At 44.3% G+C, this 25,149-nt stretch overlaps 3 protein-coding genes across 4 annotated transcripts in view; all 3 read left to right on the top strand.

Annotated features, from left to right (window-relative positions):
• The window catches only part of LOC116946694 (tRNA selenocysteine 1-associated protein 1-like), a 30,913-nt gene extending 28,193 nt beyond the window's left edge, over window positions 1-2,720 (top strand). Inside the window, exons 8-9 of one of the 2 annotated variants that reach the window (XM_032961919.2) lie at window positions 763-821; window positions 2,185-2,720. In XM_032961919.2, coding sequence (XP_032817810.1) covers window positions 763-772 — 10 coding nt within the window. In that variant the 3' untranslated portion in view covers window positions 773-821; window positions 2,185-2,720. The remainder of the gene's footprint in view (window positions 1-762; window positions 822-2,184) is intronic. The other variant, XM_032961918.2, reaches the window with a different exon arrangement.
• A 1,485-nt stretch (window positions 2,721-4,205) lies between these two features.
• LOC116946715 (protein MAL2-like) lies at window positions 4,206-15,343 on the top strand. Its single transcript, XM_032961946.2, has 4 exons — window positions 4,206-4,458; window positions 5,304-5,474; window positions 12,400-12,522; window positions 14,604-15,343. The coding sequence occupies exons 1-4, from the start codon at window positions 4,351-4,353 to the stop codon at window positions 14,676-14,678; spliced, it is 477 nt and encodes a 158-aa protein (XP_032817837.1). The 5' UTR covers window positions 4,206-4,350; the 3' UTR covers window positions 14,679-15,343.
• An 897-nt stretch (window positions 15,344-16,240) lies between these two features.
• LOC116946693 (syntaxin-12) overlaps window positions 16,241-25,149 on the top strand; it is a 28,081-nt gene continuing 19,172 nt past the window's right edge. Inside the window, exons 1-5 of the mRNA XM_032961916.2 lie at window positions 16,241-16,451; window positions 20,098-20,241; window positions 20,763-20,832; window positions 21,809-21,908; window positions 22,491-22,634. Coding sequence (XP_032817807.1) covers window positions 20,115-20,241; window positions 20,763-20,832; window positions 21,809-21,908; window positions 22,491-22,634 — 441 coding nt within the window. The 5' untranslated portion in view covers window positions 16,241-16,451; window positions 20,098-20,114. The remainder of the gene's footprint in view (window positions 16,452-20,097; window positions 20,242-20,762; window positions 20,833-21,808; window positions 21,909-22,490; window positions 22,635-25,149) is intronic.

The following is a 25,149-nucleotide window of genomic DNA, read 5'->3' as shown; positions in this document are numbered from 1 at the left end:
AAAAAAAATCGAATATAGATACGTAACATTAAGTGTTTGATTTATATTATAAAATGCATCCCTCTTTGCGAATTAATTCATTGGAATAAAAGCATTTGTATTGCAATTTACTTTCAAAATCAGGTACTGAGAGTCCATACATAGTTTTAAGTTGTGATTAAAGATGTAGCTTCCAACAGTGCACCTTCATAATATGCACCAGTTTGTATCATTGACACCAATTATTTTAACGTTGTATTTTCTAAATAGTGCTGGTTGTATTCTTACAATTTTTGTGTTTTTTATTGAATTTGTATTGAGATCCATAATCTGTATTTATCCTGGAGAAATCTGATGAGCTATGAAGCTCTTTTTCACAGATGTCCAGAATTTAAAATGCATTGTGATGGCTTGTGAAGGCACCCTGCAGGCGTGATTTATTCGTTTATACTTTTTTCTACAAGGCCTGTAATTATTCACTCTGCGATTCATTGACTTGCCACGATCCGGGTCACAAATTTAGGAAAATGAATTATAATTTTTGTTTCATTTGCATAATTTTTTCTGCATTCCTGTGTAGGATCAATCGTGCTTGTATTGTGCAACGTTTTTCTTGCTTCTGTTTTGTTTATTCCATTTGTCACGGAAAATCTATATGAATGCATGATTTTGGCACATGTGAAAAGTATAATAATCGAATTTAAGCAATGAATATATGACTTGTACATGCCTCTACAGTTGACCCACACTTGTGTGTTTATTGTCAACCTCACTGCACTACAGCGACGACTAACTGCTCTCGTCTGTGTCTCCGTCAGAATCAACTGAAGCGCATAGTGAAGGTCAGTCCTCACCTGCACCCAGCTATACTCACCTGCACTCAGCGACACATCCACTCAGCTACACTCACTCACCCTCAGCTATACTCACCCACACTCAGCTACACTCACCCGCATTCAGCTATACTCACACGCACTCAGCTACACTCTCACGCACTCAGCTACACTCTCTTGCACTCAGCGACACATCCACTCAGCTATACTCACTCACCCTCAGCTATACTCACCCGCACTCAGATACACTCACCTGCACTCGGCTACACTCACCTGCACTCAGATATACTCACATGCACTCAGCTACACTAACACGCACTCAGCTATACTCACGCACTCAGCTACACTCACCTGCACTCAGCGACACATCCACTCAGCTACACTCACTCACCCTCAGCTATACTCACCCGCACTCAGATACACTCACCCGCACTCAGCTACACTCACCTGCACTCAGCTATACTCACACGCACTCAGCTACACTCACCTGCACTCAGCTACACTCACCTGCACTCAGCGACACATCTACTCAGCTACACTCACCTGCACTCAGCTACACTCACCTGCACTCAGCGACACATCTACTCAGCTACATTCACCTGCACTCAGCTACACTCACCTGCACTCAGCGACACATCTACTCAGCTACACTCACCTGTACTCAGCTACACTCACCTGTACTCAGCTACACTCGCCGACACATGCGCACAGCTACACTCACTCGCACTCGGTTACACTCACTTGCACTCGGTTACACTCACTCACACTCAGATACACTCTCCTGCACTCAGCTACACTCATTCGCATTCAGCTACACTCACCTGTCCCCAGCTACACTCGCCTGCATTCACCTGCATCTGTCCCGCACCTCCACTTAGCACGGTTGGCTATGTAGAGTGCATACGTCCTGCTCAATAGCCGCTTAGTCGCACCTGTATGTGACTCCTTGTCTACCGTCAAAACTTAGCTGAAGCATTCTTATAATTGGAGGATAATGTCCAATCCCTATTAAATGCCTGCTTCTGCAGCTAACAGAAAGGAGGCGAAGCCTCTTATCAGGTTATAAAATCAATTCACAAGTTCGCTTGGTATTCCCACTGTGATCATAGTGCAAGGCTTCATGGAGGCACTGTGTCACAGACACAGTCTGCAGTGGCTTCACTTATTATAAAGATGACGACGATGATGATGGCGATGATATCTATAGGACCATTTTTTGCTGATATCAAGATGATGATGATGCATGTGTGACAATTACAAACTAGTGTGTGATGAACGCTAATAGAAATTAGGAAAAGCCCTCTACAAAGTATTATAAAGAAGATTATGATGATGGTTGTATGATGATGCTGATGATGATTTCCTTCCACAGGGTGTGATGACGGTGGAGATGATTCACAGATGTGACAGAACGAGTGCTTTCCAAGCAAGAAAGCTCGTCAGCATTTGGAGGTCGGCGGGCCATGCCAACCCATTAGTGATTTTTCTTACGACAAAAAAAACTTAAGGGACTGCATTGGCAGCAGAGTACAAGCATAGACCGCAAGCACCCATCACCTTCATCATTACCACTGCCTTATAACCAGAGAGCACCTGATAACAGATTGCAGTCGTTAAAGTCTGGTGTCAGCCGTTAAACGCTCGGATCTGCCTTGGTAACGATGATTCGATTTTCACTCTAGATATTCCATCGGCAGCATCCGATTTAACAAAGAATGGCCATTGCCCAAACCATTGGCCCACTATCTATTTATCCATTGTAAGGCATATTTATCCGTTAAAAGGCATTCGTAATCATGATACTGATGAGGTTTTTCTTTTTTCTTATCGTGTTTTCAAACTTATTTCCTTATTAACGTAATTTTACTGTACATGTTAGTGCCTCATTTTTATAATGCACTTATTTCGGCATGCTTCTGTGTGGTTGTAAAAATGAGAAGAGGCTTTGGAGGGTTGTGGAGAAGCATCAAAGCGTGATCTACAATGGTCCTGCGTCTTGACGTTACAAACATTTCATGATTAACGCGGTGAATAGCGGTTTTCGTTCCTGAAGTGGTTTATAGGCATTAGATGATGCACAGATTTCATCGATTAAAATCGATTTTTAAGCTCACAATGTACATCAAAGCATGGGTGCGAGGATCGATTCTTTTTGATTCTTATATGTTGTATATGATTGATTCGTGTAAACCCTGCAGCCGCTAGAGGCGCTACACTCACCGCAATGGCATCACATGCATTTATCGTTGAATCCAATTCTGACTGAATTGCGACAATTTATCTGATTGCAAGGGGGGACATATTGTTACACGCCTCGTGGTTTGAGTCACTGCAGTATTTCATGAAATTTTTAGGAAACTGCCCCTCAAGTCATGATGGGTATCTACTGTACTCTGTAAACGTTATGTGAAAGTGTTTTAAGTTTTGTGAACAGAAACATGATCTTTTGAGTATCTACAGTGGTCTAAATAAATTCCTGCTTTTAACATTTAAACATTTGGCCTTGTTTTGTTTTTCAACTGCAAAACTGACTGCATATAATTAATTGACTTGTTTGTTTGCTCCTTGAACGTGTAAACTGGTTTACAAGTAAAAACAAATGTTTTTATTTCATTGCACAGTTAACTAGATTTGGTCCATTTGTTGTTCGTATATTTTTACACTAAGGATTTAAAAAGTACGTTTAAATTGCACACAGAGAGGCCCTTGTTCTCCATAAATGGGTTTTTTGTTTACGTTAAAGTTTTAGTAATGTCACCTCGGAACCACTGGCAAAATGAGCATGCTATTAGCCTACTCTTGTGTGGATTAAAATACAAAAATTTGGGAAATAAATCCTTAAGATTTGTTATGAAATGAAAACCAGAATGGAGTTTCCCTGGCCAGCCACGTAGCTCAGCAGTAGAGCGAGTGGCTCATAATCAGAAGGTTGCAGCGTTCACATCGTGGCTGGTGGTTGACTCAGCTTGTCGGTAAAATGAACACCACCTTGGGAAAGTACACAGCGGCTGTCCTGTGGATAGGAGTGAGGAAGAGGAAGTGCCACTCTTCCTCAAGTGCACACCAAATTATTACTCGTAAGCAGGAAATCTATTTCACATTTTGACTTGTTTCCCATTAAACAGCTGCCATATTCTCACATCCCTCATCCACCGCTCCTAAATCTCCAGTACTACCGCAGCTGTGGGGACAGCAGAGCGTGGTTAGAGGAGGTCAGGGTGGTTGTATCCGCCTGCCTCCCAGGTGAGGGCCAAGCCAGGGTGTGGCTGCTTGTGAGCGATGTCTCCCACCCATGGCCGGTCCGACCACCTGGGCTCTTCACAGCCGTCGGTCGGCCACGCCCTGCGTGCGGCGTGTTTTTGTTCGCAGTCGGGTAAGGGTTCGGCAACATCCACACCTGTTCTGACCGCGCAGGAATGGGGGAGGTCGCAGGGCAAGTTGGTGCCCCGCCCGGATCCCTTTGGCATTAGCCAGAGTGTCAGTAGTAGCAGCAGTGCTGTCCGGCTGAATTTGAGTCCCGCGTAAAGCAGCAGCAGCAATGCAGACCGGATCCCACGACATCTCTGGCCTCAGCCATAAGCCGTCGCTGCCGCTGGGCTCCCTGCTGTTCCGCCGGCTCGATGGGCTGCTCATTGTGGGAGAGCTGGTAAGTGATCGCGCGTTTTCATCGCTGGCTTGAAATTGCGTTCGACAGGTTTACTCTATTTTTGTTAACGTCGGTAAAACTGACTAGGCACCAGACGGGACAATTTTGACTTCTCGCGCTCTGTTAACTGATTTCAAAGTTAACGTCATTCTATTATTATACAGTGAGTACATATCGGAGGGACTAATACTGATCCCTAAAAGACTGCGAGAGATGGAGAGGGTGAATTGCCAAAGCATCGCTTGTGCCCCTATGATGCCCATGCTTAGGGGACCCATGGTGATGATTGCACAGCTGTATGCATCTATGGGGTTGTTGTATACAGCCAGGTGGCTCAGCAGTAGAGCGGGCGGCTTGCGATCAGAATGTTGTGAATTCAAATCTTGGTTGTGGGTTGACAGCCCATCATCACTCTGGGGTTGAAAAAACAGGTACCACTTTGTAGGGTAGTCAACAGATGTCATCGATAAACCCACCCTGCCATATGAATGTGGAGTTTCTGCCACTGGCTCAGGGTTGTAAATAGGATATGATCACTGCCTATTTGCTCTAAACACTTGGATATATTTTGTATATCGGGTTAAATATGTATATATTTCACATGACAAATCCTTTTGAACAATGCCCTTTGCTATAGTGTGTTTTTGTATTGTATGAAACATTTCCCTATTTTTATACATTTAAGCTAAAGTGTGTGCATTAACCCAGTGCAGTGTGTTGACCATTAAACATAACGCCACGGCCGGGTGGTGCGGTGCTGAGAGCCCGGCATACTCTGTGTACCAGGCAGTGCAGTGCAATCCTGTGTGGTGTTGAGAGTCCTCCGTGCTGTCTGCTTTCCGCAGGTGTGTGGGGCCCTCGTGTGGTTCCTGGAGGCGGGCACCAACCTGCCGATTGCCACATACCAGGGCTGGGTGATGTTCGTGGCCGTGACATTCTTCATTCTCACCTTCATCCAGTTCGTCATTTACCTCTCCCACGTGCCCGAGCGCAACATCGACGCCTGGAAGATGGCCGTGAGATGCCAACTTATACTTTACGTATATGAAAGCTCTACTGGCTCCCAATTATCTTACTCCCCTCTCTCTGGCTTCTCTTATCTCTCAACCCATGCACACCACTCCAGGGACAAAGGCGTGCTGGCGAACCCCCACAAATAATATCTGATCTACAGAGGTCGCTTCTTCTCCTTTGCCACCCCCATTTCCTGGCACTCCCATTTGGCTCTGCACCATCACCTTTCTCCCCCTCTTCTAGTCCAGACTCTTGCTTTCATCCTTCACTGCTTCTCCAGTCAACCCCTCCCTCCAATGCCCAACCCTCTGCCCCATAGCCATCACTCCATCACCTCGCACGTCCCCCCTCCCCCCAGTGATGATACTCATACGAGTGATTAGGCAGCGTTCCCTACCACGACGTTGTGTTTGTCAGTGAGATTAACTTATCGCAGCCATCATGGTTTCTGCAATCACTGCACTGGGTGGGCATTGGTCGAGAGGTTAGGGATGTTTATCAGGGATTTGTTTCTGTGGGTTGCGAAACCACAGACGCAAGCCCGGACAGAAATCTGAGTGAACACACACCCCTGCATCATCTTTAATACTCAAAAAGCTAGAGCACACACACACACTCACAATTCTAAAAGCTTACCTGTAAAGTAGTCAATTGGGATTAGACACACAGCGACATCACCCCTACTGCCATACATCTGGCAGGACCCTCCTAAAAAAGAGTCCTGAGACTCAGTGAGGCTCTCATGGGTAAACAAGCGAAATCACAATAAAGTACACACAAGTGCTGGGGACCATGTTTTGATGTTATCATCATCCAGTGTAAATTCCTATGGGTCATAATTAAAATCACAGTTTTTGTCAATATCCAGTCTTTTAATTACCTTAATATTGGATACAGTAATCAATTTGGTGTATTTTTATTAATGAGTTGTATTTATTAATAATCAGGTGAGAGTCCATCAAGGCAATGCTCTTGTGCAAGGGAGGCCTGGGTAAAATAAATTTATTTAGATTCTGTGCAGAACAAAAGCAGCGAGAAACTTAAAACATTTTGTCCAAATGTGAGCAAATTTACGCGTGTTGACTGTACCAGACTAGCCTGCTACAAAAACAGAAAGTGGACATCAACACAGCATTTTATCTTGAAAAACTAATACCGAAAACATTACTGCACAGTTGGTTGGGGATAACCACGCGAGACAGTCGCCTGTAGTGTCTCGCGTGGTTATAGGGAATGTGTGAACGCCTCTGCACGGTGTGCAAATGTCGGCTGCTTAAAGGCAGAGTTGCCGCCACCACCCAGGTCTATTTTAAATGTTGAGAACAGCGCGTTTCAGCGGTGAGAGGCGATTTCAGCCGCTGGTGGCAGCGCCGCAACTGCTGGCACACGTGCCGTCATGCCACATCGAGGGAGCAGCCAGCGCGCTCGTGTCCAGCCCGGGGGCGTGAATCGTGGGAATCTGCGAAGCTCCCAAACGCGTTGGGCTGCGGCGAGGCGGTAGCACAGCCAGTGGGTTCGTCATCAGTTATTTATTTACCCAGAAAATCCACATTGAGTCCTATGACTTCTTTTCAGGTGCATTGGAATGTTTGGCCAACACCAGTTTAGTTTGTATGAGAACCTGGAGGAAACCGATGTATAACACATAACATGGGTTGAACATACAAGGTCTATACAGAAATGTGCCCAAGTCGGGAATCCAACCCAAGTGTTTCTTGCTGAGGTGAGAGTATTACCACTGTGCCAACCTTGCTGGTGTAGTGCTGCAAGTGGGATCAGGAATATCTTTGTGAGAACCTTCGAGTTGTATCTCCCCCAAGTGCTTGGTGTTTCTCCAGATAACCTGGACTCCTCCCATATGCAAAACAATTAGTAAAGATAATTAATTGACAAATATCCACAATGTAGGTTCAAAATGGTTTCCTGGATAAATGAAATAAAATTTTAAAATTTTAGATTGGTTCCCACTCAAATTCCTGTGGTGTGCTGCTCATCCATATTACAATCCTGAGCCAGCGGTGTAAATATGGCAGGGGCGAGTCGATATAATATAACAGATGTTTTACCTCCCACTAAGCAGCACTCATTTCACCAACACTAGAATGGAGATGGGATACATTGACCGCTCACCAGGATTTGAACTCGCAATTTTGTTATTGCGAAATATGGTCACTAGACAGTACCCTATGGCCAGAAACCCAGCCCTGTACCACTTTATTTTAACTTGGATGTGTGTGGCAATGCCCACGTGTGCAATTCACTAGTTTTAATATAGCTGTATAGTGGCCAGTTTATGTTTTAGTTATAATTATAAACGAGTATTACATTGCACGTGGTAATTAACAACTGTCTACTGCTGATTGGTAATCATAGTTATATTATTTACACAACCATTTATGAACCACTTGACAAGTCTTTTCTTCAAGGGAGACATGAGAATATTTAGGTAAAATTCTAGGTACACATTTGGTGCAATCAAATATTCGAAAATTGTGCAATTATTTTATGGAAATCACAAACGTTTTTAAAATCAACATTTTTTTAAAGTTGAATATTTTAAAATTTTCTTTTAAAAGCAAAGGTTAAACTTTTGTCTAGAAACACAACTTAACATTTCACAAAATCAGTCTTCTCAATAGTAACAAGAGCGTGCACTCATTCTCAAATGTGGAACTTGAATGGAAGCTGATATCATAACATGACCTTTACAAGTCACAGCATTTCACTCTTCTTGCGTTTGCGATGAGGCATGCTTTGTGTGTTGTTGCTTGTAAAGCCTTTGTAACCATTGGGCTACTGCAATGATGCATGGCCTGGGTTCACTTTACATCTACAGTAATACCCAATGGGACTTTGACTGCCTATCAGTTCGTTCGAAAAATGAGTGCGCTGCCACTGTGGCATTACATTGACATGGTCAATAATTAGTTTAATGCCAGTCTGTTGTGTGCCTGAGCCATGGTCCAAATCCCAAATAACCCCTGCTAATTAGTGGGACTTCGTATCGGGCGTGGTGGTTGGTGTTGTAATGGTACCAGTCGCTGGTTAAGCCCTGGACACAACTGTTAATGAAGCCACTGAATTACAAAACGACAACTCGATACGAATGAAAAGTGAGCAGTTGTGACGGCCCCAGTGAAGTCATGGCGAGGCAGCTGCCGCTGCTGTTGCGCCGCTTACGGTGCCGCCACCTAGGAACGCAAACGGCTGCACCCGCGGAGCTGATCGACATTGCCCAAGGCGCATGACACGGCGCTGCTAAACTCGTTCCCCTACTTCCACTCCGCATCCTCTCCCCAGTGCACAGCTACAGTGTCGTTTATGTCAATAATGCGTCTACAATGAGGCATCGTGCCCACACAAGCTCTGGATCATGCTCATCCCCACAAGCCACTGGTTTAAATACCACGTTGCTGTGGTCATCACTAGTTCTGTCAATGTGACAATCACTGGAAGTGTCCCACCTGGCGGTTGTCCTGCTGCAGCGATGGCTTGTGGCTACAGTTTGAAGAGGCAGCTTGCACCAACTCGGATTGTCCACCCTCGCATGGCGCAGGCAGGTGGCTGAATCGATAATTGGAGCCGAAAGACAATAGGGGTTAGTGAGTGAGTTGTTGTGACCTGCAGTGTGGTGAGTCGGTGAGTGAGTGTGTTGTTGTGACCTGCAGTGTGGTGAGTGGGTGAGTGAGTGTGTTGTCGTGACCTGCAGTGTGGTGAGTGGGTTAGTGAGTGTGTTGTTATGACCTGCAGTGTGGTGGTTGAGTGAGTGGGTTAGTGAGTGTGTTGTTGTGACCTGCAGGGTGGTGAGTGGGTTAGTGAGTGGGTTGTTGTGACCTGCAGTGTGGTGAGTGGGTTAGTGAGTGTGTTGTTGTGACCTGCAGTGTGGTGAGTGGGTTAGTGAGTGAGTTGTTGTGACCTGCAGTGTGGTGAGTGGGTTAGTGAGTGGGTTGTTGTGACCTGCAGTGTGGTGGTTGAGTGAGTGTGTTGTTGTGACCTGCAGTGTGGTGAGTGGGTTAGTGAGTGAGTTGTTGTGACCTGCAGTGTGGTGAGTGGGTTAGTGAGTGGGTTGTTGTGACCTGCAGTGTGGTGAGTGGGTTAGTGAGTGAGTTGTTGTGAACTGCAGTGTGGTGAGTGGGTTAGTGAGTGGGTTGTTGTGACCTGCAGTGTGGTGAGTGGGTTAGTGAGTGAGTTGTTGTGAACTGCAGTGTGGTGAGTGGGTTAGTGAGTGGGTTGTTGTGACCTGCAGTGTGGTGAGTGGGTTAGTGAGTGAGTTGTTGTGACCTGCAGTGTGGTGGTTGAGTGAGTGAGTTGTTGTGACCTGCAGTGTGGTGAGTGGGTTAGTGAGTGAGTTGTTGTGAACTGCAGTGTGGTGAGTGGGTTAGTGAGTGGGTTGTTGTGACCTGCAGTCTGGTGAGTGGGAAAGTGAGTGTGTTGTTGTGACCTGCAGTGTGGTGAGTGGGTTAGTGAGTGGGTTTTTATGACCTGCAGTGTGGTGAGTGGGTTAGTGAGTGTGTTGTTGTGACCTGCAGTGTGGTGAGTGGGTTAGTAAGTGTGTTGTTGTGACCTGCAGTGTGGTGAGTGGGTTAGTAAGTGTGTTGTTGTGACCTGCAGTGTGGTGAGTGGGTTAGTGAGTGAGTTGTTGTGACCTGCAGTGTGGTGAGTGGGTTAGTGAGTGGGTTTTTATGACCTGCAGTGTGGTGAGTGGGTTAGTGAGTGTGTTGTTGTGACCTGCAGTGTGGTGAGTGGGTTAGTGAGTGAGTTGTTGTGACCTGCAGTGTGGTGAGTGGGTTAGTGAGTGGGTTGTTGTGACCTGCAGTGTGGTGAGTGGGTTAGTGAGTGAGTTGTTGTGACCTGCAGTGTGGTGAGTGGGTTAGTGAGTGAGTTGTTGTGAACTGCAGTGTGGTGAGTGGGTTAGTGAGTGGGTTGTTGTGACCTGCAGTGTGGTGAGTGGGTTAGTGAGTGAGTTGTTGTGAACTGCAGTGTGGTGAGTGGGTTAGTGAGTGGGTTGTTGTGACCTGCAGTGTGGTGAGTGGGTTAGTGAGTGAGTTGTTGTGACCTGCAGTGTGGTGAGTGGGTTAGTGAGTGTGTTGTTTTAACCTGCAGTGTGGTGAGTGGGTTAGTGAGTGTGTTGTTGTGACCTGCAGTGTGGTGGTTGAGTGAGTGTGTTGTTGTGACCTGCAGTGTGGTGAGTGGGTTAGTAAGTGTGTTGTTGTGACCTGCAGTGTGGTGAGTGGGTTAGTAAGTGTGTTGTTGTGACCTGCAGTGTGGTGAGTGGGTTAGTGAGTGTGTTGTTGTGACCTGCAGTGTGGTGAGTGGGTTACTGAGTGAGTTGTTGTGACCTGCAGTGTGGTGAGTGGGTTAGTGAGTGAGTTGTTGTGACCTGCAGTGTGGTGAGTGGGTTAGTGAGTGTGTTGTTGTGACTTGCAGTGTGGTGAGTGGGTTAGTGAGTGTGTTGTTGTGACCTGCAGTGTGGTGGTTGAACGCTGTGGATGACACGAAACGGTGTCTGGTTGACTGAGTCCTCATTACGAGTGAAGTTCACTGGAACGGTAACTGGTTTCAGCAATAGAAGAGTGATAAGGAGGCAACCGACCGCCAGTGAACGAGTAACTGGAGTAAAGTAGTGAGTGCTGCACCGTCAATCACCATGACTGGTTCCCATTGAATTATTTGATGATGCACAATCGTTGGACTCGAGTGAGCAGTGTTTTTAAGAATCTGCATGGACTGTACGTACGTATGTTGAACTTCTTTCGCACCATACACAGTCAACCGTGCTCATCGGAGGTGCGGAAGAATGACAAATTAAACACAAAAGCCGACTGCATGCGCCTGCTTGGATTCACGTAACTCAATTAATTCAGCTGCACGCGTCGCCGAGGTTAAAACCAGAGGCAGATTCTGTGGCCTCCTCAACCTGGAGCCAGTGTGAGGTGGCTGGGAAGCTCAGTCGACTCACGTTGTGTCAGAGTGCAGAGTTGGCACCGCTGAATTCCTGCGTTAAAATCGAGGCAACTGCTCACAATTAAACCGGGTTCACGGGTGTAACAATTAATTGGTCTCTAAATGGTCTCAGTTGTGTTAGCAAATAATGTTTACTCAGTTTAATTTTTGACTTAATATTGCTATATTCAAGATTGAATGAGAAACATTTTAATTTAGCTTTGCTTACCGTGTATCTCTTGACGAGACGCCCTTAAAGTGGATCGAGCCTCTTCTCATTCGCGTCATTATCTGTGTTTAAACAATTACGATTTCAATCTTCTGAGACATGGGTCATGAGCCTCGTCAACAACGCATTCTCTTCACGGGTTTTACAATCATAGTTTCAATTTACTACTGCTGCATCAAAAAATCTTGGAGGTGATTGTACGGTTGTTTTGAGAGATTTATAAATTATACATAGGAGGTGGTTCGGGCACCTGGTAAGGATGCCCCCTCGTAGACTCCCCCTAGAACTCTACCAGGCAGCACGTCCCACTGGGCGAAGACCCCGGGGCCGGCCCAGGACACGCTGCTGGCGGGACTATGTCGCTCAACTGGCCTGGGAACGCCTGGGATTTTCTCAAAAAGAGCTCGAGTCTGCCGCCAGGGAAAGGGAGATCTGGACCGCCCTATTTAACATGCTGCTGCCGCGACCCTCACCAGGACAAGCGGATTGGGAATCAAATGAACGAACATAGATGATATAATTAGGGGAAAAAATTGGAACTGACAGTAAAAGTTATTTACAATATATAATTCGCACAGTTTTTGTAAACTCTCAGAGAGAGAGAGCGAGAGAGTATAGAGAGAATGATCCAGAAATGTGGGATACCACTGATAAGTGGGAAGCAGCCCAGCACCGGCACTCTGTGGTTCTATGTTGGGATGTTGGGACAAAATCTGCTTCCCAGCTGACTGCCTCTTTGTTGTGCATGTGCCTAGGATATCCTGTACAACTCGGTGGCGTTTGGCATGTACCTCAGCGCGTCCGTCTTGTTGGCAAACTTGCTGGCCACCTACTCATTATCAGGGAACTCTTTCTACGGTCTCAACGTGGCTGCTGTGGTGAGTCCTGCTGCAGTCCGAAGACGGCACCCACAGGCATCGCAACACAGGTTGCAGACGGTGCTGCCAGTGTCATGTCACGATACCAAGTGTCCAGTCGGAACTCGCACATCAGTAGCCAAGGCTGTTTATTTTAGTTAAACGTATAAGAGAACTCCTACTGACGCCTTTTCAGTGACATCCAACACTTTCCCACGTGCACCACACGAAACCAAACACTCGTTATTACAATTGGAATAAAAAATATTGCAGCACCCTCGTTAAAAACAGTTGATATTCGGTGAGGCTTCCCAAGGTGAAACACATTATTTTTATAATTTAAAAATGCAAATACCACATGAAGGCAACATCACATTTTATGTGGTGTATTATAATTGTGTTCCGTTATTTGTCAATCTAATATTGGATGAAACTTCACCACGATGGCCCAAGTGGGTTGGTGAAGGATTTTTATTTAATTTTATCCTGGAATTGTTTTTATTGCACCCTGCTTTGAGTGTCCATCAATCCACTGTAACCCGCACGCCCTCCCTCTCCAATTCCAAGCACTTGCCACTGGCGGGCCCTTCCACTCAAACGTCACGTAGCAAAACGTCTCACTCAGCGGAATCAAAGTTATACATTTCCTTCTCATTCTCATAAATGGGAATTTTGCATGAAAACTATTTTTTACAGTTAATGAAATATGAGGTTGCTAATATTGCTCATGTTTTGCGTTACAATAACCCATCTACAGCCCAATCAGGTGCATTAATATTACAGGCACCACGGGGCATATTTCATGAACGACATTAATTCTAACTGCTAAAGCACTGTGATGCCTCATTTAAATAAGTAGCCTTTTTCAAACATCATACCATTGATGGTCTCAGCCCAGTCACCAATAAATGCACAAAAATAATTGCATTAAACTTAGCTCCGCACTTAATTTGGCTTCAGTTCTGAGAATTCGAGTATCGGTTTGATTGGCACGCGATGTACATCTCTGTCATGTGGCAGAGGGGGTGGGAGAGTGCTGCCCTCTTGTGTGTGGACCAGAGGACACTCGAAGAAGGGATCTCAGATGTAGTTTTGATATCTGCTGTCATGGGCTATTCTCCATCACTAAAGGTTGCACTGCTCTATGAGAGATCCAAAGAGCTTCTTCATATAATTCCGTGATGCTGAAAGCAAGATTGAGATAACATTAGGGCAGGCGGGAAATAAATAAATACAAAAATATATTTTAAAGAGATTTTGTACATTAAAAGAACCATCACAAACAAATCAAAATTCCTATTGGCACTCTTGATATTCCCGCGAGAGCTAGTCGAGTCCCAAATACTGATTTTTCCAAACACACCACTGCCTAAAATGCAGCCTCTCTAAGCATCCATGCTGTAATGGTGTGACTATAATTGCTCCTACCGGTGTAAACCAGTGTATTGCCTCTAAGATATAAAACCAAGCGGAATGAATTGCTTGCTTAACATCCCGTTTCAAATATGGAGTGTCCTGCATTGGGGCAAATTATTTTGGGTGTTTTTACTTGGGGAAGAAAACTTACGCATATGAAGGGATAATACCCAAAGCTTTGCACAGTTGGATTCAGTTATACATTTGATGTACTGTATATAACTTGACCACCTTGCAACCTAATGGGTTTGAGAGGTTCACAAATCTCTGTGATCCACCAACCCTTGGCTCTCAATTGCTGTATTAAAGGCGTGCACCTGTAACCCAGCAGTCATAGAGCATGGATGGTAACTGCATCGCGGGCTTTCAGATGTGCTTCTGCGGCTGTTGAACTCTTTCGCACCGTACTTAGCCAACAGTGCTAATCTTAGGTGATGAACGCTCTTCATTTCAATGATAGGAACCACTGGAGCTAAGCTCTTTTAATATAGACTGAAAACTCACTTCTTTCGAACTGCTTTTTGTGTTTAGTTTGTTGTCCTTCCCCCACACCTCCGATTAGCACGGTTGGCTATGTACGGTGCGAAAGAAGTTAAACATACACCATACATGCGCCACCACACGTGCATGCATTGAAGGCTATGGAGCTAAGTGTAACTCGACATTGTGCATGTTCATTCCAACAGATCTTTGCCTTCTTAACGACGTTGTTCTATGGAATGAGCGTTGTCTTCGGCATCCGGAGAGGAAAGTTTGAATGAACAAGATCTACGTGGCGCTATGCACACCTTAGGAGACCTTTGTTGTCGTGGTCTTTCCAAAGTTCTTTCAAACATTTTAAATTTATTATTTTATTCTCATTCTACGTGACTTTACCGAAAGAACCAAAGAAGTTGTTTCAAAAATTTTAGTGTTTCACCAAAGCCCCAAGTGTATATTTGTCTGCGCTGGTTGAAGCAAGACACGTTTTAGCCTTAGCTCTAGAATTTGCAATTTTTCTAAACTAGTTTATATGTTACCAGCCGCTTTAAATATGAATGCCGGAACCCACGAAACGTACAATGGGAAGGCTCCTCGTGCGTCACGGATGGCAGGGTCATGGGAATGAGTCCATCAGCACAGCCACCCACACACATCGCTCTTGTTTATTTGATTCCCCAAAATCATGACATTTAAGATCACATGGTATGGTGTAATAAAACAAGAATGGTAATAAAATGTGGATTTACTCGTCTTTAATAAATGTTTGTTCTTAAAGCATATAATTTAGTTTTGAACATACCTTCTTGATAAACTTGTGGAACATTTGGCAACACTGAACTGAAAGCCGTTTCGTGAAGTGACCGTGTTGTGTATGGCGAGGGCGCTTGATGTAAAATATGACATCAGAGGGACGCCACATAAAGAAGTATTTTTACAACCCCTATTTTGACTCCTGCCCTTATGTTACCTCCTTAATTCATAAATCGCCCAAAACTTTTTTTTAAAATGACATTAAAAACGTGTGAAAAAGTGGCCGAAATAAGATCTATAGCAGTCGAATAAATTCAAGGAAATAAAAAGTGACCGAATTATGGCCCATGGTGTGTCACGCACAGGGGCCAGGAACAGTACGTATTTTACAATCAATTAATCAATACATTGTCGATCGATTAATTGGCAAACATGAACATAAATGTAAAACATTTGGCATTATCGCCATGTTAAGGAGCTTAGCAGTCTGTACAGCAAAGGTCACATTTCTTCAGCATTCTAGTCATTGATCTCTCTCATTGACCAATACATGTACGGTGTACTGTATATATATATTTTACATTTATCGGCATTGCAAAGTTTATCATTGCTTAACAACGATCTCATTGATCATTGCAAATGGCCATAGTTCCCTAAATTGTTTGCAAACACCAGGCTATTACAAGTGTTCTAGTTATCAATATCAACACTGATTAATCGATACCCCCTGTCAGTAATCTATATCAACTCTGTTTAATGGATATCCACGCTGATTAAGAATGGCCACTGATAAATCGATACCCACTAATTAATCGATGTCCACTTTGAACAATTGATATCCATTTCCAGTAATCGACATCCCCTCTTGAATGGATATCCGTTGATTAATTGAAATCTACTCTGATTAATCAATATCCACTTTCAGTAATTGACATTCACTGTGATAAATCGACATCTCCTCTTCTTCATTGATGATCGATCACTGATTAATCGATATGCGTTCTGGGTAATCGATGAACGCTGATTAATCGCCACGTGTAATCGCTGTCGCGGCTCCGCCCTGGTGACGTCACGTGAAACCACGTGACACCGCCCACACCCGGAGTCGCTGCTCAGAGTCCGGACGTCGCCGCCCGTGACGAGAAGCGGAGACGGTGGCGAGGCGAGGAACCCTACAGACGGCATCTGTGTACCCGCACGGCCCCACTCCTCGACCCCCCCCCCCTGCCCGGTTGAATACCCCCCTTCAGGCGCTTCCATCGGCGTCTGTGGCTGTCTGACGCTGCGGCCTTGCTGGGCGGGTGAGTCCCCAATCGCGCCTAGATATCCCGCCACCCAACGCAGAGCCGCCCCGGCCGGGCCGGGCCAGACCGGGCCGGTCCCCCCATGGGGAGTGTCGTCTTGTGTGTGTGGGGAGAGCGGTAGTGTATCGGTTAACGGGCTGCGCTACGAATCTGGAGACCCGGGTTTGATTCCCGCTCGCGGCCAACACCAGTGACGATTATATTATCTGAACTGGTCCTGGGTCGCTTCTAGATCAACTCGGCCCCAAATGAGTCCTTGGTGCGGTGTGTAAACATCGCCACGCGGGAGACAAAGGCAGCCGGACATGGTGCTGTGCCGTGGCGGTCTTCAAAGGTGCTCGCTAACAGCACTTGTACAGTGTGTTTAGGATACACGGGGGAACGATGTGTGTATAAGAGAGACGGGAACTGATTGAGGTAAAGGCTGCGTCACGTGTGGTGTATTTCGATAAACAACGGTAACTGGCTGGTTAATTATTGACTACCAGTGTGGCTCCGGGTTGTGTCGTGTGTAATGCATGTGATGAAAGTGTGGATAGACTTTCCCTTGCCGTAGGATTTGGGGATTCCACCAGTGGCTCGTGGTTGTAAACAAGAGATTAGCCCCATAGCAATGATGACACTGTAACAAAAAAAATGTGTTCCTGGGTACTAAGTGTTATTTCCTAATTGCTTATGCCTCAAAAATACAGTAAATGGCTATTATGCACCACAGACTTTGCTTTTGTGACTAGGACATTGATATTTAGAAATGTACCTGTTTTCATTGAGAAAAGTGGTGTGCATTTGTGTCTTTCGTTCACATAATGTCCTGGTCACAAAAGCAAAGTTTGTGTGGAATAATAGCCTTTTTCTATACTTTTTAGGCATAAACAATAAAAAAATAACACTTAGTACCCAGGAACAAAAATTGTTACATAGTGTGATCATTTGAGCAGGACATTAACTTGTTGAACAACGTATCGTGTTTGTGTTATGTCGTGTGTACAATATGACTATGTTATTGTGTTTCGCATTGTGTATCGTGACGTGTGTACTGTACACACTATTTGTGTATATTACAATACTCTGCTTAATCCTGGAAAATCGGAGTTGCTGGTTGGGCTCGGGCAAAAACATTTGTGGGAGGATTCCGTTTTCTGCTCCTTTAAAGAGCCGCACCATACTCGACCAGAATGTCGTTTGATCACGACATGTAAAATATAATCAGGTCCTGCAATTTTCATATCAGAGCTCGATCAAGGGTCGATTATTACAACTAACTACGGGACGTCTGGTAAAAAAAAACATTAGCACGCTAATGCCAAATTCTTCGGCACGCGTGTCGTGACGGGTACTGTAAGATCTCGCTATGTCCGTCCGGTGCTCGCCGAGCTGCGTTGGTTTCCGGTTGCACGAAGTGCTTACCACAAACGAACGACGACTACTCTAGATGATCTCATCAAGTGACATAAATCATCACGCAAACTCCGGTCATACTCGCAATGACTTTTGGCTAACCATCAAAGACGGTCACTGCATCGCACGTTTTCAGATGTGCTTCTGCGGCCGTCTGGATCCTCTTCCGATATTAGGAAGCTATGCACTTTTAAATCTAGAGTGAAAACGTATTTCTTTAAAACAGTTGTTTTGTTTAGTTGTCCTTACCCCGCAATTTCAATTTCCACGGTTGGCTACGTACGGCGCGAAAGAAGTCTAACATAAATATGCGTGAATTGTGCACGTATAGTATTGGATTGTCGTACTCTGTGTGCCATCTAGCATGTGTAGTAATGTGTGTATAGTATATTGCGCAGTACTTGTTGTAAGGTACGGTGTGTAGTCTACGTATAAATAATGGCCCATGGAAAGGCGCTTTTACCACGGCATCACCAGTATCACCTGCGTGCAATAATGGCTCACGGAACGCGAGTCTAAATACACGATAGTATGGTAGCGTGCGTGTACAAGTTCTGTACCGGTGCACAGCCGTACAGTATATTATTTTCCACTTCACGTAACGTAAGGGGCTATATTGGCGTTGGACTGGAAACAAAATGAGACATTTGCCACCATCAAAACAAATAACACATCCATTGCTGAACAACTAGAAAATAAGGTAGAGTCTAAAGAGGTGAATGATTCGAAAATCATCTGCAGTACAGCCCAATCGGTTGCATCTCATGTAGTGGCCTTCCTCAGAATATCTGCAGCACTGGTTTATGTGTTTTCAGTTATTTTGTATATTCCAGTTGTGTACGGATGCTCTGGTTTACCACGTCCCAAGATTGCGAGAGATGAAATACGAAGCATAAAAAAGGATTTCCACAGTCATTTAACGTAGTACTGTACACGCTGTTGGTACAATTACTCGCAATATACGACATGGCTAATCGTTGCTTGTGTTGATTCAATGACAAACGGTGAAAGGCTGCCACCTGGCGTCCGTGGTTGTGTTATACAGTACTGTAAAGCACTTTTGTTTAACACGGCATTTGGTTTGCCGCTGTTAAGAGTAAAAGTGCTTGCGTGTTAAATTTCGCAAGTGCGCGCGAGCCGTCGTCATGGTTCGGAGTGGTGTGTATCCTGGTTGACACTCTCACGGCCCTCCTCCCAGATCCTCATGCCCTCAGTAAAGTTGATGTCATCGCTCAACCCAGCTTGTTCACTGGTACATTACGGTACAGTATTCTACGTGTTTAAAGTAGCCGCGAGTTTTGGGCAAAGACAACCTTCTCTGAAATGTTTCTTCCACAGCTCGCATTGCGCTGAGGACTTCATCCAATTGTTTAAGCAACATATAGTATACGATCTACAGTGTAACATTAGATACTATAAAGCCAATGTGAGGTGGCTATATGTGTATCCGTAATAGAGGTTTTTGGGTTCGATCGCGTAAATATATGAATGTGTCATTAAAACCCGCCACCACCCGACACAGCCAACTAGTAAGGGTTGTCACGTAAACAGAACGTGCCAATTAGTCACTAGTACAGCACACCGGTGTGTTTGAGAGCCAAGCCACAACATTTACAATCTGGCTCTGTATAGCCGCACTGTACGTATGCTAGCTGATTTATGGTGAGAATTCCACATCAGATCATCACTGACGAGCATTTTGGTTTGACATGCAAACACTTGACGAGGCCTTTTGAAGTGATTGAAGAAATACGGGGTGCTGAAAAGTGGTCTTGCACAGTAATTTCTGAAAATGGGTTTATTGTGTCCAACCAAAACCTAACACGAGCTCACATATTCTGAGGCACACTTCTTCTGGCTGTGTTTCTTTACCACGTGGGTTATTTCCAGTGTCGGTTCATTCAGGGTTTGATGGTTTCTTTTATTACCTGCCCAGACTTTTTGATCACCACGGATTTCTTTGACCCATTTCTTTGGTGTTGTGTTCTGATACTACACGGTACACTGATAGCTGCAAGAGGTGTGAATTAAATTGTTTGTATGTATGATATGACTTTACTCGATAATGATAAATATAGAGTACTTAGGAAAATAGAAAATAAATCAATTGTTAACCCTTTTTGGGAGCTGTGGTCTGAAGAAGGGGACCTGCTGAAATGGCATGGCTGAAGTAAGTTGTTCTGCATGACAGTGCTACTTTTGACAGGACGACAGTTAACACTGCAACCGACGCCCCCTCTCCCAGCTCTCCATTCCCCAGCTATGTCATTCGGATTTCCAGGCAGCGATGGGGGTTACACCTCGTACCGTCAGGCCACCAATGGCGACCTGGATTTCAGCGGACTCGCCCAGATCATCAGCACCAACATCCAGAAGATCTCGCAGAACAGTGGGTGTCGCTGCACATTGTCTGCACATCTCACCACTCTGATATGTGACTGCTTCCTTCATAGACCCACTTTGACTTGTCTGCGTCTGCCGCTCAGATTTTCATCTGGGTTTGGTTACAAAGATATGTTAATTATAGGAGTTTCCAGCCTAAATAATCGGTTTTCTACCTAGGCTGTGTCCTCAGGTGTTCAGCTTGAGTTGGAATCTTTTTACAAAGAGAAATACGACTAACATGTCATGAAGGTTTGCCACTGTCTATGCCTCAGTGATGCCTTTGCAGCACAATTGCTGCACCTTTTAATCCAATATCATCTCATCATCGTGACATCACTATAGCAGGCTAAGGTGGCATACCTTCAATTCACTTACAAATCCATTTTTGTCGCTATTGAAAAATTAACCTACTGTCTAACACCGCGGGACACAGATTGGATACATTTACTTACGATGTTTGTTTCTTGGGCTGTGTTTTGTGTTTAATGTTTTGTTTTTGTTTTTCTTCCTCTTTGTGTGTGACAGCTGCTCAGATCCAGAAGCTGGTCAGTCAGCTGGGGACAGCACAAGATACCACGCAGCTGTTAGAGCGTCTGTGCGTACCTCTTTCTCTGGTCACAGTGATTGTGTATTGAATGTGGCCTACTCAATATAGTCACTATTATAACTACTGAACATATTGTGCAGATGTAGAGGAGACATAGCATAACAAAGGGTTGTCTGCTGCAATTTTAACCATCGTTTGTGAGAAGAGTATTTAAATTCATTGTCAAGCACATCATTTTAGAACTCTAGTTATGTTACTCCCTTATTGGTGGTGACTTGGCTGAGTGGTAGCGCTCTTACCGCTAGTTCCAGATGTTCACATTTCGAATCTGACAGGCTGCCCTGGTTAATACTGCATGTGTGTTATCCGTTAAATGACGTTTGTTTAATGATAACTGGTAACCGTTTTGAGAATATTACTTGCTCTGATAATCAGATGATTTGAACAACCCTGCATAAAATATGCACCGCCCTCTTCCTAGTGAAAATTAAAGATTCTGTGACATAATTCGAAGTACAGTCGGCCTTTGTGTGCCAACATCATGGTCCAAATTTGCCACATTCTAAAAAGTATTTGCAAGTTCATTAATCGAGAAACAACATACGTCACTGCCTCTATGAAAAGATAGGACCTTCCAGAAAGAGTATTGAGACTCGGTCAGGCATTCCTGTGTAAACAAGTATAATACTTACTTTTAATACAGCATCAATGCAGTGATGTTTCTAGAACACTTTGACATCACCCTCACTTAAAAGTCTTGTTCATTAACGCCTCACCCATGAACACAGCATCGGTACATGCCAAGAAGAGATGTCTGTTTTTTAGTACAGTTTTCCTTTAATTGCTCGGTCATTGGTAAAACAATTGTACATGCATAATATTTATCTCAGCTTTCATATTTTCATAAAGTTTTTTTACATGAAACATGTTGGTGTCAGATTTCTTTGAAGCATTAATTTCTCATACGTTCATCAGTGCAATAGAAATGTGAAACTACAGGTTAAAAACCTTAATTTTTTTGCAGGCAACAGCTGCAACAAAGCACAAACCAACTTGCTAAAGAAACCAATAAATACTTAAAGGACCTGGGCTCATTGCCTACACCATCGAGCCAGTCTGAGCAGGTAAGGTATCACGGCTCCTGTCATAGATAACCGACTGAGCACTTGCACTGTTTCAGTCAAGCATACACTTTGTTCCTTATTCTTGCATGTTTATATTCCAATATAAGACCTAATGGTACACTTTAAAAAAGATCAAAGATGCACCCATGCAATTGCATGCTCACACCACTGCTGGTGGAAGGGCTTCCACGAGAAAGCTGTGTAGGGTTTTTGGTCAACTCTTCCATGCTAATTAGATATTTTGTAAGATGTAGGAATACCCACATTTTACTCCTCCACCTCACACATTCTGTCTGTCAACTTACTCGTTTACCTATTTATACCGCTGGATGGATGCACTGTGTTTTTTTTAATAATACGGATATGGATTATTGTGCTGGCATATTGCTGTGTATAGGACCAAATTTTTGCCGGGATTTATATTAAAGCAGGCGCTATGCCTTAGCTGCTTACTGGAATTATCGTTTAATAAGAAAATATAAAAAAAGACAATGAGGATATGTTAATCGGAAATTGAGTTATGGAAAGTTGACACGGATATCAATGATTACGGTGGTCATGTGATCCTCGCTTGGCACACAGCGGCACAGGAAGATCCAGCGGGATCGTTTGATGAACGAGTTCTCAACGGCGCTAAACAACTTCCAGACAACTCAGCGACGCGCTGCTGAGCGGGAGCGCGAGAGCGTGGCGCGTGCCCGTGCCAACTCACGGCAGTCCCAGGGGGTGAGACCATCAGCCACATGGCCCAATGCATGCCCATTTCATTGCCCCCACACTCTCACTCGTACAGTGCAGATACATTGCAATACATTGTAGAAAGAGTGGGACGTGCATCACAGCTGCAAAAATGGAGAAATTTATATTTTGTAAGTAAGGTACGATTGAAATTATTTTTTTAACAGGAAATGGTCAATGGCAGTGAAGAAGATGAAAGTATTGAAACGGGACTTTAAGAGGGGCAGGGAGTAGGCAGCATGAATTCCCATGGGTAGGGAATTTCAGACCATTGTGCCAGAAGCAGTAGGCATTTGAGGTTTTTGCCAGAAGGCATTAGTTCCTTGAGCAGTGAATGTGTGAAGGGGTGGAATTCAGAAGAATTAAAAGGGAGAAGTTGGCTTGAGTAAATCTATGAAGGGTCTTGAAAATGGTGAGAGTGATACTGTGGTTCTTTCGGTAAAGTCACGTAAGTATAAGTCACGTAGGTATAAATACCTAAGTGACTGTACCAAAAGAACCAAAGAGTGTGGATCCCTGCAGTCACGAAAACTTACAATCTAGATTGGTGAGAGTGAGTTTGTAGTTAGCTTAGATTGGATTGGAAGCCAGTGGAGGAATTGGATGAGGGGCTCGGCAACAGATGAGCTTGGCCCTGATCTCGAGAATTAGACTGCTCCGCACTGAACTGGATCATGTAGACAAGACACTCTTAAAATCACACTTAACATAGACAGAAAAAATGTCTACATCTGATTGGGAACATGTAGATAACCTGACTGCTTCATCAGCCACTACAATGTCAGCTAAATGTGAAGATAATCTGATTTCCCAATTCAACCTCCTTTCCAAGAAGAAACCAGATCCACACATTAAAAAGTTAGATGTTGACAAGGTTCATATTCTTGGTTCTTTCGGTAAAGTCACGTAGAAGGGAAATAATAAAATAATAAAAATACAACAATTAAATTCTCACGACGTTTCGATTGCAACACAAGTAATCATCATTAGGTGTGAAAACCACAGCAAGAAAATTTTGAAAAAAAAGTGGCGGTTTTTCCTATTTATTTTTTCCATCTTTTATTATTTCCCTTTCTATATGACTTTACCGAAACAACCAAGAATATGAATCCCTGCAGTCACGAAAGCTTTAAATCGAAAGTTGACAAGATTGTTATTAATCTGAGTATTAGCCCAATTTCTGATGGTCTAAAGTCGGTTTTGGCTAAAGGATTTGAACTTCGCAGTCACCCCCAAACACATACCAGTGGATGACATTATTGCTCACGTCGATGTAGCTCTTAAAGGTTTGGGACACATCGCTGCAGACGTAACAAGATCTGAAATCGCTGCAACCCTCAAGTGCTAAAATACCAGTCAGCAACATCAGTAGTAAGGAGGAGCGCTTTGAGTTATCTCAATTAAAAAAAGAGGAAAGATATCGTCATCCTCTCAGCCGACAAGGGCAATGCCACGTTTATCATGGACAAAAACATGTACAATAACAAAATTCAGGACCTACTTAATGATGGTAGCTTCACAAAAATTAAAAGAGATCCCACCAACAGCCTTGTTACAAAAACTAACAGTATCATCATTGATTCAGCTTCATTAATTGAACAGACCAAACGGTTCTCCTTAAAACCTTCTGCTGCTAGACCACCCAGATTATATGGCTTACCAAAAATCCATAAAGAAGGTACACCCACCCCTTCGCTCCATCGTCTCCACCATTGGCTCACCCACCTACAAACTGGCCCGATATCTGTCCGAGACGTTGCAGCCATTCACTGGTAAGACCACCTCTTCTGTACTTAACTCAGCTCACCTGGTATTGTCAATTAAAGACATCTCACTGTCCCCAGGTGATTTGCTCCTTAGTTTCGTTCACCAAAGTTCCTGTGCCCGATACCATTGCAATAATTGAAGATTTGGTCCAACAAGGACTGAATGCTGATGTACCATCCCTGGTGAGACTGCCTCACCAATACATACTTGACCTGGAATGGAACATTCGACAAACAAACATTTTCATGGAAAGGTTTTAGATGGACGCCATCCAGGCTTCCACTCTATGCCTGTCCTTGTGGAAGAGATACGTGGATGACACGTTTGTCATCTGGCCACATGGCCGACCGGCTCTGAAACAATTCCTCAACCACATCAATTCCATACACCCAGCAATCAAATTCACCATGGAGGAAGAAAAGGATGGCATGCTACCTTTCTTGCATGTCCTAATCAAAAAGAGACCAGATGGCTTATTGAGCCACTCTGTCTACAGGAAAGTAACCCATACTGACGCCTACCTAAAACCTGATTCCCACCACCATCCATCCCAGAAAAATTGTCATCAAAACGCTACACCATAGAGCTCAATGTATCTCCGTCCATGAAAACCTGACCAGTGAACTCAAAAACCAGGCTCTCAAGGCGAATGGATATTCTGACTACACAATCCGCAAAGCCATCACCCCAACTGTGAGGAAGGAGAAATGTGAACATCCAATCAAAACCATCACCT

The sequence above is a fragment of the Petromyzon marinus genome, chromosome 27 (assembly GCF_048934315.1).
Source record: "Petromyzon marinus isolate PM22_M1 ecotype Great Lakes invasive population chromosome 27, UKy_Petmar_22M1.pri1.0, whole genome shotgun sequence".
NCBI classification, from domain to species: domain Eukaryota; kingdom Metazoa; phylum Chordata; class Hyperoartia; order Petromyzontiformes; family Petromyzontidae; genus Petromyzon; species Petromyzon marinus.
The sequence above is the reverse complement of the archived record's forward strand: the minus strand, read 5'-3'. Positions and strand labels throughout refer to the sequence as shown.